The sequence below is a fragment of the Chrysochloris asiatica genome, unplaced genomic scaffold (genome assembly GCF_000296735.1).
Source record: "Chrysochloris asiatica unplaced genomic scaffold, ChrAsi1.0 scaffold00077, whole genome shotgun sequence".
Classification (NCBI taxonomy): domain Eukaryota; kingdom Metazoa; phylum Chordata; class Mammalia; order Afrosoricida; family Chrysochloridae; genus Chrysochloris; species Chrysochloris asiatica.
The window spans coordinates 10,951,565-10,967,376 of NW_006408595.1; the positions used below are offsets into that span (position 1 = coordinate 10,951,565).

A 15,812-nucleotide genomic window follows, 5' to 3' on the forward strand; every position below is an offset into this window, starting at 1 on the left:
TCTTTTCATTTTTTGGAAGGTTCTTGGTTTTAAAAGTTTCTAGAACATTCTTATCATTTGGGTGTCAGAATAGATTATACATACTCTTTGGTTTTTGTTATTTTTTTGGTGCCTTATTCTTCCATTTAAAAAATTAATTCATCTGTAATTTATTTTGATGTCAAAAGAGAGGAGAGCTCCATACCAATTTTTCCAATAATTTAGCTAGTTGTTGCGATACTTGAATCCACTGATTTGAAACATCATTTTATAATATACTAAACACTGAAATTTCAGTGTCAATCTTGTCCAGCGAAAGCTGGACAGTGAATAAAGAGGATCGTAGAAGAATTGATGCCTTTGAGTTGTGGTGTTGGAGGAGAATACTGAGGGTGCCATGGACTGCCAAAAGAACCAATAGATCTGTTTTGGAAGAAGTGCAGCCAGAGTGCTCCTTGGAGGCCAGGATGGCTAAGCTTCGTCTCTCCTACTTTGGACATGTAGTCCGGAGGAAACAATCGTTGGAGAAGGATGTCATGCTGGGTAGGGTGGAGGGTCAGAGAAAAAGAGGAAGACCTCCAACGAGATGGATCGACCAGGTGGCATCATTGATGGACTCGGGGGTGGCAGCGGTGGTGAGGTTGGCCCAGGATCAAGCATTGTTTCGTTCTGCTGTGCATGGGGTCGCTATGAGTCGGTTCCGACTCGATGGCACCTGACAACAACAACAAACACTGAAATCCTGTGAATATTTGCATCTATGCTTGGAATCTAGTCTAATTCATACTGGTGCTAAACTGTTTCAATTACCATAACATTATAATACTCTTTTAGTGTCTCCTAGAGCTACTTGCATTTTATTCTTCTATTTCAGAATGTTCCTAACATTGTCAGTACAAACATCCTTTCTTAGTGTTTTATCTGTTTGTTTGTATTTCTTAAAACCCTTTAGAGTCATTTTTCAGGTCTTTCCTTAAAATCCATTGGAGATTATTAACCGGATTTCACTGCCTTCTGAACTACTTTGTGGAAACAAAAACTTGATATGTCTCCAAATTTGTGACTACCAGGTCAGGAGTATGGTATACCCTGCCCTTCATTAATTCCTTTATTTTCTGGTTTTTTATTTTCTTATTTTTAAAACCAACTATTATTAACATTTCTGTGTTTCTCATTAATTTATTCCTAAATAATCTGTGCTTTTGTTATCATTATAAAAGGCATCTTTTCTCCTTGGTATTTTTAACATTGGGCTCAGTTTCCAACATGGTACCCGTCAATTTCCCTTTTAGTAGGAATTGCACTTGCCAGTTTGCCACAGCCTGCTCTGCATCAACTCTGCAACTTTCTGTGACTTGTCTGACCCCTACAGACAGGGAGTTAATTTAGGGTTGAGTGGTGGAGAAACAGAGATCATCAGAGTACACACTCTGGATGAGTTGTAGACACTGCTCAGTGCTGCTGCTCCTGACTCTGAAACATCACCCACCCTGGTCCCTGTCTGTCTGAATTCCTTGCCTCACCACATCCTTCTACAACATGCCATTGGCCTCTTAGACCAGAACCAAATGCTACCAGCTCCTCCTGTGTAACCACAGTCTCCACAATCCTAGCCAGTGTGGTTCTTGGCCCTTGTCTGAGAAAAATAGCCCTAAAGAGATTATATGTTTTCCACTCCTTACAATCTTATTTGCTTATCTGTATCATCAATTGCCATTGAGTGTGTTGTGACGATGGTGAACTCCATATGTGTTGAGTAGATCTATACTCAATAAGGTTTTTACAGCAGATTTTTTTTTTCTTTTTTTTAGAATAGGTGCCTCTGAGTGGACTTGAAACTCCAACCTTGTGGTTAGCAGTCAAGTGTGTTAACCAGTTTACACCACCCAGGAACTCCATATCTGTATATTGTTGTTAAGAACTGTGTAGTCATTTCTGACTCATAATCTTATATGAGGTTTCTGAGGCTATAAACTTTACTGAAGCAGAAAGTCTCATCTTTGTCCTATGGAGCGACTGGTAGGCTCCAACAGCAGACTTGTGGTTAGCAATCCAGTACGTATCCTACAATGCCTTTGGGTTCCCATATTTGTGGTGGTGGTGGTGTCTCGTGGAGTCAATTCTGACTCATAACAACCCTGTATAGGGTTTTCAAGACTAAATCTTACTGGGAGCAGAAAGCCTCATCTTTCTCCAATGGAGCACCTGGTGGACTCAAACTGCTAACATTGCTGTTAGCAGCCCAATGCATAACCCACTATACTACCAAGTCTCCTATATCTGTACTAGTGTCACCAAGTCAGTTCCTACTCATAGCAACCCTGTATAGTGTTTCCAAGGAGCAGCATGTAGGTTTGAAACTCCAACCTTGTAGTTGAAAATCCAGTGCTGATCCCACTGTGCCACACCAGGAGTCCATATCTGTATTGTTGTTGTTGAGTGCCATCAGACAGTTCCAACTCATAGCGACCCTGAATAGGGTTTCTGAAGAGCAACTGATGGGTTTGAACCACTGACGTTGCAGATCAAACCGACCTTGCAGTCAAGTGTGTATCCAACAATGCCACACCAATGTCTGCTGTTTAGGAGAGAAGGGTCTAAAGTTGTTAATTTTTTTTTTTGTTTTAGCTCTCTGGTTTATGAACTATAAAAACTTCAAGATAAAGCTCTAAAGAAGGATTATATTATTACTTACTAAGATGCTTTTTATCACATATATTTCTATGATATGTAATATTATAAATTCTCTGTATGCTATGTTTGCATTTGTTGGCTCAGGGGAACTTGCTCATTTGCCTATTTTCAGTCATCTCTGCAAACATTTTGTAAGCATAACCTTCCCAAAGGTACATTTCTTATTTCTTTTTAACTTGTTAGAGTCTCCCACAATATTCATTTTATTTTTCTATTCAGAGTCGCAAATCTTCTAACACTCCATTATTTCAACACTGAGAACAAATAATGTGCTTAGTTAGAATATCTCAAGTTTGTTACCAGCAAATAAATCAGGTTGATTAAAGATTTTTAAATATATTGTTCCTATTAAGTATATACATATGAAAAAATGGGCTATAATTAGTCTTCCTTCCCGAGATTTCATGTTTGTGTTTTGTTTGAATTCTTTCACTGTTCAACGTTAAGTTGTTATTCATTCACCACAGATATGTTTTCTCTGTGAGATTTAATCCTTTATTTGCCTTCCTCTTTCTTTACAAGAGTAAAGAAAAAAATGTGTGTCTTCCATCCATCCACCATTCCGTGATGTGTGTCCATTCCATTGACAGTTATTCAGTTTGGGTTCGTCACCTTATTTGTGGCCTCTTTTCCACTGGCACCTCTGTTGGCTCTGGTGAACAATATATTGGAAATAAGAGTGGACGCATGGAAACTGACTACCCAGTATAGACGTATGGTACCAGAAAAGGCCCAGGACATCGGCGCGTGGCAGCCCATCATGCAAGGAATAGCAATTCTGGCTGTGGTAACCAATGTGAGTAGACCTAGGCTTCACAGGGTAAAGACCTTGAAAAGTCTGAAAATGCAGTAGAGTGCTATCTAAGAAGTCAAATGTTTGTTAGTTTGCTTGTTTGTTTTATAAGAAGAAGATGCCATGATTCTCATCCATATAAACAGCATAATTGTAATAACTGTAATTATTATTTTGCAAAGTCCTCCTACAGAGGCAGTTGCAAAGAGTGACCATTGTACTATTGTTACTTATGTAATAAAGGTTTATTCAGTAGAAATATGATGATAGTAGTAATCATACTAAGTACGGACTCTTAATTCTCACGTGAGAATTAAAGTATAATTCTGTAAAAGCTAGCTAACAGTGTTTTGATAAAGTAAGTAGATATCCATTCATTTAGAGTTTTAGAACCCTGAAATGAGAGCTATAATTCTACCAAATTTTACTATGTATCCCAAAGTATGTACTTAAAATATTAACTATTTGCTGATGAAGCCTAAACACTTTGTACAATTCCAGTTGTGTGTTATCTTCCTTGTCTCCAGGGCAAGGAGAAGGATTTAGGATGTGTCTCATTACTTCTTTCTGCTCATTCTTTGTTTTATTTGCTTGTCACACTCTGTTCATTGGTAGAGCAGCTTCATGTGCTGCTTGTATCCCAACTTTGTTGTTGTTAAATGCCGTCAAGTCGGTTCCAACTCATAGCGACCCTGTATAGGGTTTCCCAGGAGTGGCTGGTGAGATTGAACTGCCAACCTTAAGGTTAGTAGTCCAGAGTTTATTCGACAGTACCACACCTTAACTCCAAACTAGCTATACTGTTGTTGTTAAGTGCTGTCAAGTCGATTCTGACCCATAGTGACCCTGTATAAGTTTTACCGGGGAGCAGCTAGTGGGATTGAACTGCTGACTTTTCTGGTTCACAGTCCAGTGCTGATTATACAGCATCACAAAACTCAGTTGTTGATTAAGTTATTATGTGCTGTTGAGTTGGTTTTGATTCATAGCAACCCTGTTTGGGGTTTCCAAGGAGCATCTGGTGGGTTTGAACCACCAACCTTGCACTTAGAAGTCTAGGACTTATCCTACAGCACCAACAGCCCGCAGTAATTGATTCTGGACTAATTAAAACAGTTGTGTTCTTTTTGCGCAGGCCTACAATGTGGAGGTTAGAGAGCAATTCCCACACCAGTTATTAGGGGCCCTCCTTCTATAGTTGTTGTTAAATGCTATTGAATCGGTTCCTACTCATAGCGACCCACATATAGGAGTTCCAAGGAGCAACTGGCTGGTGGGTTTGAACCACCGACCTGGTAGTGAACAGTTCAGTGTTTATCCTGCAGCACCACACCATTTCATTAAATGTCCTTAAAACCAGGGCCATTTCATACTTATTTCTTCTCAGATCAACTTCCTCAACAAAATTATTTTCTAATTTTTATTTTTATTCAAGCCATACTTGCAAGTGCTCACAGCCTCTTCCCAGGAGCCCCTTTAGAAACAGAATAGAACTGGATAGTGCCTATGAGTCAAGCTTCACCATGGGGAAGTTGCTAAGCACTGCAGATCTAGAGTTGCAACCCAAGCTCCAAATCTCATCACCATAACTTCCATGCTACAAGATGTCGAACCAGATCTAAACATGTCAAAGCATCATTTTATCTTTTGTAAAATGATAAAACCTACCACATATTGTAAGACTAGTATATACCACAATGGGTGGTTAAAGGACGCCCATGAGTTAATAATGAAATATACAAAGCCTGGCTCTAATTGAATGTCAGCTACTGCTATTTTATCATCTTCAGTACTCATCATTATTAATACTGACTCTGAGGGCTCTGGCAGGTACTGTAACTAAAGCCATAAGAATTTCAAAACGTGCCACTGTCTAGGCTATGGTCACAGTCTTATACAATAAAACAAGTTATCTGAAACTCAGCTGTCACCCCCACTCTTAAGAACTCTCAGTTTATTTGAATTGCAGGCTATCTATACTTTTTGGAGAAACTTGCATATCACACACAAAAACCAACTGTTAGGATATGTCAGTTTCCATTCACCCAAATACCCGTACCTTCAACATCCACTCTGTAACAGAATGAAGACTGATGTTCAGAAGTATGACAGTGAAACCTTTCAAGTTCCAAAGTCACAAAAGAATGAATCTGTCATATTCAGTATATGCTACTAAACAAGGCAGAAATGTAAACTTTTTATGCTTTAGAAAATTCTTCTGCAACAGGGTTTGAAACTAAATGGTTTCTGTTTGACCTTCAGCTAACCAGAAAATCCAATTGACTCTAAGTCCCCATTCCTCAAGCATTTGGTTTGATTATATTAGGAACCTTTTCCCAGTATCCATGCTATGGCTCCATTCCATTAGCACAGATGAAGTATTGGTTGCACTTCCAAGGGTACCTTGTATATATGTACATATGTGTACAAATGCAAACCAGCACATACATGCTTGCTAATTGCTACTACTAGGCCTTACCCAATAGTTGTTGGGGTTTTTTTTCTTGTAACTTAGACTTCATGTTATAATATCCTGAGAAAACTGTTTACGGGGGTGGCATCTGACTTCACCAAGGGGAGAAAGAATCACCATCAGCATCAACCCATAGCCAATGCTATGAAGTGGAGGTCAGACATGCCTCCACCCTCCAGCTGTTTTACCAATTTTGACACCAACCATCTCTGCTACTGCTCTCAACTTCTATGCTGGATTCCATAATCCATTGCCATGGCCGCACAGAACTCACAGGGCATACACAGTTAAGGGTTTATTAGGAAAGTAACAGGTTCAGGAATATCCTGGGTAGAGCTCTTTGATCAGAACCAGCTTCCTCTCAGCTGGGCCTGCACTCCCTCTGACACTTGGCACCTTGGCCTAGCTCCCGCCATTTTGAGGTAAGTTACAGAGCTTTTTTAGCTCTTCCAGTAGATACTCAGAGGCCGCCCACTCCACCAGCAAACCTCCTGCCCAAACCTCCGGCACTTGGGATTCTCACCCCATGTGTTGGTGAGCCTAATTCCAGCAGTAAATGTCCAGAATCACCACATTCTGCCAGCAAGACTCCTGCCCGAAGGCACTCAGCTTTCTTACCCTTTAGGATAGAACACTCATTGCTCTGTATTGAATCAGTTCTGCTGCTGTTATTTCTCTATTGTTGCTTCTCACCAGCTCTTGTTTCTGATGTCACAGCTCTGTGTCTTGTAGATCAAGAAAGTTCAGCCCAGGAATTTCGGGTCCAAAGAACATGCTCTACTCCTAGCTCTTCTGTCTTGATGGTAGTGAAATCCCTTTCTGCCTGTGGGATGACTTGTTTTAAGCCTAGCAGGATGGCAAAATTGATTAATCCCCATGTTGTTGTTGTTACGTGACATCAAGTTGGTTCTGACCCATAGTGACCCTTTGTAGAGTTTCCAAGGAATGACTGGTGAACTTGAACTGCCGACCTTGCAATTCAAACTGACTTTGTAGTCCCATGCATTAACTCACAGTGCCACACCAGGACTCCCCTTTGTTGAGGCTGGTTAATGCCACTGAGTTGGTTTCGATTCAAACAATCTGTATTGGATTTCTGAAGATCGGCTGGGGGGTTTGAAACTGTGGTTAGCAGTTCAGTGTATATGAGTCAGTCAGAACTGACTCAGTAACACACCAGGACAGGGTGGTGGTGGTGTTATTAAGTGCCATCGAGTTGGTTCCAACTCATAGAGACTCTGTGTAAGTTTCCAAGGAGCAGCTGGTGAATTTGAACAGCTGACCTTGAGATTCAAACTGACCTTGGGGGTCCAGTGCATTACCTCACAGTGCCACACCAGGAGTATGCAAACTCAACAGCACATAACAGCCACGACCACCCAGTCACTGGTGGGAGTTAGAAAACCAATGTCTAGAAGGGTCATACTAAGTCATTCACAGCACCTTGAGTTGTGACATTAGTTAAATTATAAACAATACTCTCTTCCATATGAGGATTTTGTATAGCTTCAAGGGTGAAAATCATGCGTATTAATATTTATATGTATATAAGATTTAAATATTTATATACTGTTCCCTCACATATAATAATCCCATTATCTTTTAATTCCATTTTTCCATGAACATTTCGAAGCCCCCTTTTACATACCCTCAACCCCTCACATATCTCATGTGTGTCTCAAGAATCTAATGTGCCAACTTTCTAGAAGAGGAAACTTTGCACTATAAAAACAAGAGAATAGCCACCAGGGCTGAGGGTGGGTACTGAGCAGAAGTTGGGTAGAAAATCACTCATTTGAAAGCTGCTGTTTCAATAAACAAGCTGAGTTGACATTGTTGTATCATGCCAGAGCATCTGCTATTGAAGACCAATTTTAATTTATTTTGATATAAATGGAAAATTGTGTTCAGAACAGCGTGGGAAATGAAGCACCCTGCATTTACTTGTACTCCTGCAGCATGTCTCTGAAAGCATCTCAATTTAGGGAGGAAAACGTATCTTGTCAGAAGACAATAGAATGATCTTTCTTGTTGGAGTTTTTATAGCTTCTTCTTCTTTTTTTTTTTTTTTTTAACGTTTTATTGTGAATTATGTGATAGTTTACATGGGAGACCATTAGCTTTACATTCATCCTATCGTATATCATTTCATTGCCATGGTTACAATCCCCTCCATGCATCATCAACCAACCACAGGGTATACCCTGCAAGCCTGCCCCTCCCCCCCACCCCGGTCATCAGGACACAGCCCCTCTCCCTCTCTGGGTCTAAAGTCTCCAGCCATTCCATCTCTCCATGTCATCGTCTCTGCCTCCATCTCTGGTGTCACTGCTTCTCTGGGTAGGGTCCCGCTCTCCACTCTTCTCTCTTGATGGTCCCAGGGACCTCCACTTTCTAGACTGCAAAGTTAATCACTCCCTGCCTTGCTACAAAACATCTACCTTTACATTTCCAACCCTCACAATCAGTCCTGATAACAATTATTCACTGTTGTATCACAAGAGACCTATCCGCATCTCCTTTCATCAGCCCCACCTAGACAGATTGGATACTACTCAGTGGAGATTCTGCCTTTCCTCTGCACCCTCTGGATCTAGATTCATTCTTGAAAGCTTGGAAGCCAATCACTTCTTGCCTGTGAAGCCTCCCCGCCCCCCATTTTGGGTAGCCAATGTCCAAGTTGCCCATCCCTTTTTACTCTGTGTAAGGAGGGGGTGGGAATGATCCTTGCTGTAAAGATTTGTTCCCTCTTTTGAGCTACAGCATCCATAGTTATAGGTCAAGTTCATCAAATTATATTATTCTTTTTTTCCCCCTCTTCTTTCTTCTTCTAGTTGAGCTCTTTGTAGCTTCTTGAAGCACATCTGCAGGTGACTCTGAAAAGATGTAGTGAGTTAAATGAGAACTAAAATAGTTAGTTTATTGAAAATGGAAAAGAGGGAAATCCTTTTGACTCACCCCAGCACTGCCATCACAGACCCACGCATACCAGTTTTTTTGTTTCAGAGGAAATAACAAAGCTGGGCCTAAGGAGGAACTTATCCAATTGAAAAGCCCTTAGTTGTTTTTCTTGCTTTCCCTGAGTTCTTGTTTGTTGGTTTGTGGTCTCACTGTGTCTAAGCCATATGTTCAGATGAATACTATTAAAAATCATGTTGAGCCAAAAACATGTCTGTTCTTTTGCTTCAGTTAATGACTGAATCATTTAGCTTTGCTTATTCACACAGAAGTTGGTGTAAAGAATGCTTTCTACTTTTTCCTTCCTTCAAACCAATTTTACATATTGAGGAATCTAAAATCCAAATTTAAAAACATTAGGGAAAATTCATATCATTCATATCAGCTTTACATCCTAATAGCTGTGTTCCTGACCCAAACCCAGGTTTAAGATTGTTCTATATTTTTTCCTTATATCTGGGAACACATCAGACTTTCTTTATGATATTTGATAATTTTTATATAATTGCTATAGAAAGCAGACATCATTGTCTGTCTGACAGTGTGAATTCAGAAGCCTATTATAGTCTTGCTACCCATATTTTAGAGTCCTGGTACAGCGCTATAGGATAAGCACTAGACTGTAAGTTCAGTTTGAACCACAAGGTCTGTGATTCAAACTCACCAGCCACTCCTTGGAAACCCTATACAGGGTTGCTGTGAGTCAGAACCAACTTGACGGCACTTAACAACAACAATAACAACAACTCATATTTTATTAAAATTAGTAAACAGCTATTATTCTCTATTAAGTATTTTCAGAAGCAACATAAGTATTTTCAGAGTTTAAAACAAATCAAAATATGGGTTTAAATTTTTTTTTAATTTAAGAGTGAATTTAAAAGCAAAATATGTTTTATACAGTTTATATTTTATTTTTATGAGAAATAAGTGGCAAAAATTCCATTTTGTTTAATTATATATTCAATAATGGAGTTATATCCAGCTAAATTATTTTAATACTAACCTTAGTATTGCGTGCACAAAATGACTTCTCATTTTAACCTATCAGAGAAAGATTAAAATTGTATCAAGTAGAACTCTAAAGTTGATTGAATTTTCTTATAGTCTAATTTTTCATAAGCATATATATATAATAGGAGGGGGCTTCAAAAGTTTCATGGGAAAATTCCATTATCTTTTAACTCCATTTTCCCATGGAACTTTTTGAATCCCTCTCATATATACAATAACTCCTGAGTTATCCACAGTAACTTATTCAGTAGTCATTCTGGATAACAGCTGTTTAGTGTTCTTAAGGGTCAGCACAGACCACTATCAGACCATTGCATTTAAACTACAAGTGAACTTAGAATTGAAGACCAAAAATAAAGGAACTCTTCTACTTAAAGCAGCTTGTCAGAGATTTCAGGATAAAGATTTTAGGTCAAATTGTTCACTGGCTAGAATATAGACATGAGTTCACTTGGGTGACGGGAAAGGCAATAGGCAATAAGAAGGAAGTTGTCAGAAGAGGCATGAAGGTAGAGGAAGATACAGGGAGGAATGTAAGATTTAACAGGACTAGAGACTGTTGGTACATGGAGAAGATTACAGTCATTAAAATGAAAAGAACGAAACAATTGTTGAATGTCAAACTGATGATCTGCTCTGTAAACCTTCACTCAATTCACAATGAAAAGTTACTTAAAAAAAGCAAGATTTTAGGACATTCCCTATTTGTATATATTTCAGAGTTAGAAAAGAATGAAGGTTTCTGAATCTTTGATTAAAATATCAATTTGATGACAACAGTCATTTTGACTTTGTTAACCGTAACTACGTGAGCTCTAAATTAACCCCTTTATTGTTCTCCACCTCTCCAACATAGGCCATGATCATCGCTTTCACGTCAGATATGATCCCCCGCCTGGTGTATTACTGGTCATTTTCCATCCCTCCTTATGGGGAGCACACCCACTACACCATGGATGGATACATCAACAATACGCTCTCCATCTTCAACATCATGGACTTCAAAAACAAAAGTCGGGCAAATCCATACGTCGGACTTGGCAACCATACCACATGCAGGCAAGTTTCACTTTGCCATGTTTAGAAATGTATTTCATTTTTGGTGGTGGTTGTGTGCCACCGAGTCAGTTCTGACTCATAGAGACTCATAGGGTTTCCGAGGCTGTAAACCTTTACGGGAGCAAAAAGCCTCATATTTCACCTGTGGAGTGACTGGTAGATTCGAACTACTGACCTTATGATTAGCAGCCCAACTCGTAATTCGCATCTTTAGAAGTAGAGTCATTCTATTTGGTATTATTTAAATCCAATTACAAGAAACATTTATTCAATAGCTTTTATTTTAAATCAAACAGAGAGATATCAATGTTAATATAGGCTGGAGTTACTCGTGCTTGTGTGCCATCAAGTTGGTTCTGACTCATAACAACCCCATATAGGGTTTCTGAGAACAGCTAGGAGGTTTGAACTGCAAACCTTGCAGTTCCCAGTCCAGTGCTTATCCTACAGTGCCACACCAGGGCTCAGAGTTACCCGGTAGAATAGAGTAGAACTTCCCCATAGCATTTCCAAGGCTGTAAATCTTTACTGAAGCTGACTGACTCATCGTTTTCCCACAGAGCAGCTCGTTGGTTCGAACCACCAACTGTTCGGTTAATAAGTCAAGCACTTTATCCACTGTACCAGAATGTTTAAATCAAGCCATAAAACAAGATTTTAAGATGAAAGTTTCAAATGGTTACTGGGAGACTGATCCAGGAAGAAAGCCATATTGTATTGTATCTTAGAAATGGAAAACTTCATGGGTTTCAGAAAGCAAGATGATTCAACGGTTATGACTAATATGTTATTCAAGCACAATCTGAAGATATTGTGCTGATATCTAGCATTCTCACATAACGAAAAAGTACAAACAAAAGAGACATGAATAACAGTTTCTTGACAGACTTAAAGTAATGTAGCTTAACAATATTCTCTAAAGTATTCCAGAGCTCTCTGATTGGTTTTGTTGTTGTTGTTAGTGCCGATGAGTTGGTTCTGACTCATAACAACCCTGTATAGGGTTTCCAAGGAGCAAGGTTTCCAAGGAGTTGGTGGGTTTGAACCACTGACCTTGTGGTTTGCAGTCCAGTGCTGATCTACACTAGGAGTTTTAGTGGCTGGTAAAATCAGCTGTGGGCCAGTTGATAAAATTTACTGACTGTAAATAGCAGTTTTTTGTTTTGTTTTGTTTTTTTCAATCATAGAGTTTAAATTTATTTAGTCCAGCTCCTCAAAACTATCACTGATTCAGAATTCTTAGCAGTACAGGCACACCATGGAGATAGTGTGGATTCAGTTCCAGAGCACCACAAGAAAGTGAATATTGCAACAAAATGAGTCCCACAGATTTTCTGGTTTACTAAAAATATGTAAAGGGTATGTTTACACTAGACTGTAATCTATAGTGTATGTAGTAGCATTATGGAAAAGTTTGTAATCATGAGAATTATCAAAATGTGACTTGGAGACATGAAGTAAGCACATGCTGTTTGGAAAATGGTGCTGATAGACTTGCCACAAGCCTTCAATTTGGAATAATAATAATGTTTAAAAATCATAATAACTGCAAAGTGCAAGAAAGCAAAGCACAATAAGACATTGCCTGTCTGTAGATAATGCAACCAGGAAACCAGAAATAAGCCCAAAAGAAATGTTTGAAAGTTACAAATAGTACAACCACTTAGAATCCCACATTGAATCTACTTAATTTTACTTTATACAATTCTAATCAGTAATTGTACCCTACCAGGTCATAGATTACAGCCAGAAAATTAGAGATACCCTAACAGCAGTGACACATGACATCTGACAACAAGGAATTAGGCGAGGGATTACAAAAAGCAGGCAGTACACTGGAACAATTTTGTATAAAGCAGATGGTCCCATATAGCAGCTAAATGAACCCTAATCCTGACAATGCCATTATATAAATAAATAATCGAATTGATAAGCACGGCCCTGAGAAGAGGCTGTATTGTTGTAGTTACATTCTTTTAAGAAATCAGGGACAACGTTCTTGCCAAAATGACATTTAAGATACTTTCATTCTTTTATAAGGATGAATTCTTTTTTACAAAGATGGAATCCATCCATCATCATCTTATTACATAGTGAATGGGGTATATTTCAGGATTTTGTTGCTAAGTTGAACTCTTGGAGAAAATTTATTTGATGTGCAGTTTAAAAGAGCATTCCATTAAATATAACATTTTAAAAATGTTTACAGTATTTGATCATAAACTATCTCAGTTTTGCTGTGTTTCCAGGTATCGTGATTTTCGGTATCCTCCCGGACACCCAAGTGAATATAAACACAACATCTACTACTGGCACGTGATCGCAGCTAAGCTGGCTTTTATCATTGTCATGGAGGTAGGAAAATTATACTTGAAGTCATTTATAAGGCTATATGTTTGTGGATCTTTTGTTAACTTTAAGTATTGATAACGCTGTACTTAAAATGTATGATATTTTCTTCTTTTTATCTGGCTAATAATAATTTTAGGACATGTATTAATCAGGTGTGACATGAAATACCATGCTGCTGTCACTAATTAAATAAAGTTGGTTATCTGCTTTAAAGATTAAAAATATGTTGTGTGCAAAGGGAATGCAATTCTTCTCAATTCAGTATTAATTGAGAGCATTTTTTTTTAAATTTGGGTCTGAGCTGTGTGAAGGGGCTTATTTTATTCCAGATGAGTAGAGCTGATCTCTACCCTTGAGGAATTTTATTACTATAGTAAGTTTAGTCTTATGTTATTAAGTATATTTATTTTATTACATTTTCATGATGTACAACTTCTTACAATAGTTTTAAATTCCTAAATTAACTAGCTCTGAAATTTGACGAAGGCAGCTATAAATTTGCAACTGATTTAGCCAGCTTTACTTGTTACCCGAGTGAATAATTACTACTGAATTACACAGCCTCAGAATTTCTTGATTGGTGTGGTTAGGTAGCTATATTTAGCTTCAAGAAACAGAAAACATATCTATAGTAGCTTAAACATATAAGGGTTGATTTTTCTAACTTAACAAAAGTTTGTTCAAAGTAGGTTGCTGCTTCTGAATTAATACCAGCTCGTTGATGTAAGAGCCTGTATCTCTGACTCTCTCTAGGCTTTTCTCTCATGCTTGTAACCTTATGGTGGGTACATTATGGCCACTGTAAGTTCCATTAATACATTGAAATTTGAGGTTGGAAGAAGGAAAAGGACACCATATCATTTCCTTTCTTCCATGAATCAAATGTTTGCCAGGAGCCCCCATAGCAGACTTCTGCCTACATCTTATAGACAAGAATTATAGCACATGGAAGAGTCCTGGTGTGGCACTGTAGGATAAGCACTAGACTGTTAACCACAAGGTCAATGGTTCAAACCTACCAATTGCTTCTCAGAAATCCTATACAGCATCAGAATGAGTCAGAACCAACTCAGCCACAGCAGCATAACATATGGACCTCCCGGCAGTAAGGGAGCCTGAGACAAGAAGTATTTAGTTTCCCCCAAAAACCCAGAATTGTTTAGCAATAAAGAAGTGATATAGGCTACTTGGCTTTGATACTTTTATTAGTACTTTTTAAAAAAGAAGAAGAACATGAGATGGGAGAAGAAAATGAATTCATTTATTCACCTTCATAAGTGGATTCATGAACAGTATCTCATATGGTAGCAAGAATCACTGTTTTCATTCAAATATGTAGTTTGTAGAAGTAATATTAGACTTCTGCTTTTGACATTATGGTGAACTTGTTGTTGTTAAGTGCCATCGAGTCGAAAGCAGAAAGCCTCAACTTTCTCCTGCGGAGCAGCTGGTAGTTTCGAACCGCAGTTCACAGCCCGATTCGTAACCACTACGCTACCAGAGCTAGATACTGAGAAAGGAGCCCTGGTGTCACAGCAGATAAGTTCTCCACTGCTGACAAAAAGTTGGCGAGTCACACCTACTCAGCGACTCTGCAGGGGAAAACCTGGTGATCTGCTTTCATAAAGATTACAGACAAGAAAATCCTATATGGCAGTTCGCCTCTGTCACGTGAGGGGACTCTCCCACTGCAAGACATTTAGAATTAGCATAGTTCCTACGGAGTCCTGGTGTGGTGTTATGGGTTAATGTGCTGAACTGCAAAGTCGATTTGAACCACAAAGTCAGCAAGATCAGCAGTTCAAGCTCACCATCTGCTCCTAGGAAACCCTATACAGTGTCGCTATGGGTTGGAACCAATTTGATGGCACTTTACAACAACAACAACATAGTTCTTATGGCATTTCTTCTTACCAGAAGAGAGTCTACAATTCAGGGGGAAAGGTAGTAGGCTGAAATTGAACAGTGAGCAGTAAGCGCCCTGAAGTGCTGGAGTACTCTGAGAACAAATGGTTTATCAGTGTCTCCATCTATAAACTCAAGGAGACCTAACCTTACATCAGAAGCCAGAGGGAAGAGCTGAGCTTGAAACTTCTGGATTAAACCAGGGATCCAAAAAGGGGCCACATTTAGCTCAGATCAATAGAGCCCTTGGCACCCAGAAAAGAACCTTTCCTCTCTGGAAATGAAAAGAGAGTTTTTAAATTAAACTGCAGGTTTTTCTCAGCTTGAGATAATCAAATATGAATTCACAATCAAAGGACAATAATCACAAGGGGAAATAAAAAACATGAATCCAATTAAGCAGAAATAACTATGGATTTAGACATTCAGTAACTTCAAGAATTTGGATGATCAGATATGGACTATAAATTTTCAATGTATAAAATGCTTCAGCAAGTGAAGGAATAAAAACAAGCAAACAATATATATTGATTAATTACAAGACAATTTTATAAAAGAACTAAATGGAACTTTTAGAAATTAATA

General features: G+C 38.6%; 1 protein-coding gene across 1 annotated transcript in view; it reads left to right on the forward strand.

The window, feature by feature from the left end:
• Nucleotides 1-15,812, forward strand: part of ANO6 (anoctamin 6) — a 283,578-nt gene that overhangs the window by 264,381 nt on the left and 3,385 nt on the right. The window contains exons 17-19 of the mRNA XM_006865322.1: nucleotides 3,264-3,469; nucleotides 10,768-10,970; nucleotides 13,220-13,325. Coding sequence (XP_006865384.1) covers nucleotides 3,264-3,469; nucleotides 10,768-10,970; nucleotides 13,220-13,325 — 515 coding nt within the window. The remainder of the gene's footprint in view (nucleotides 1-3,263; nucleotides 3,470-10,767; nucleotides 10,971-13,219; nucleotides 13,326-15,812) is intronic.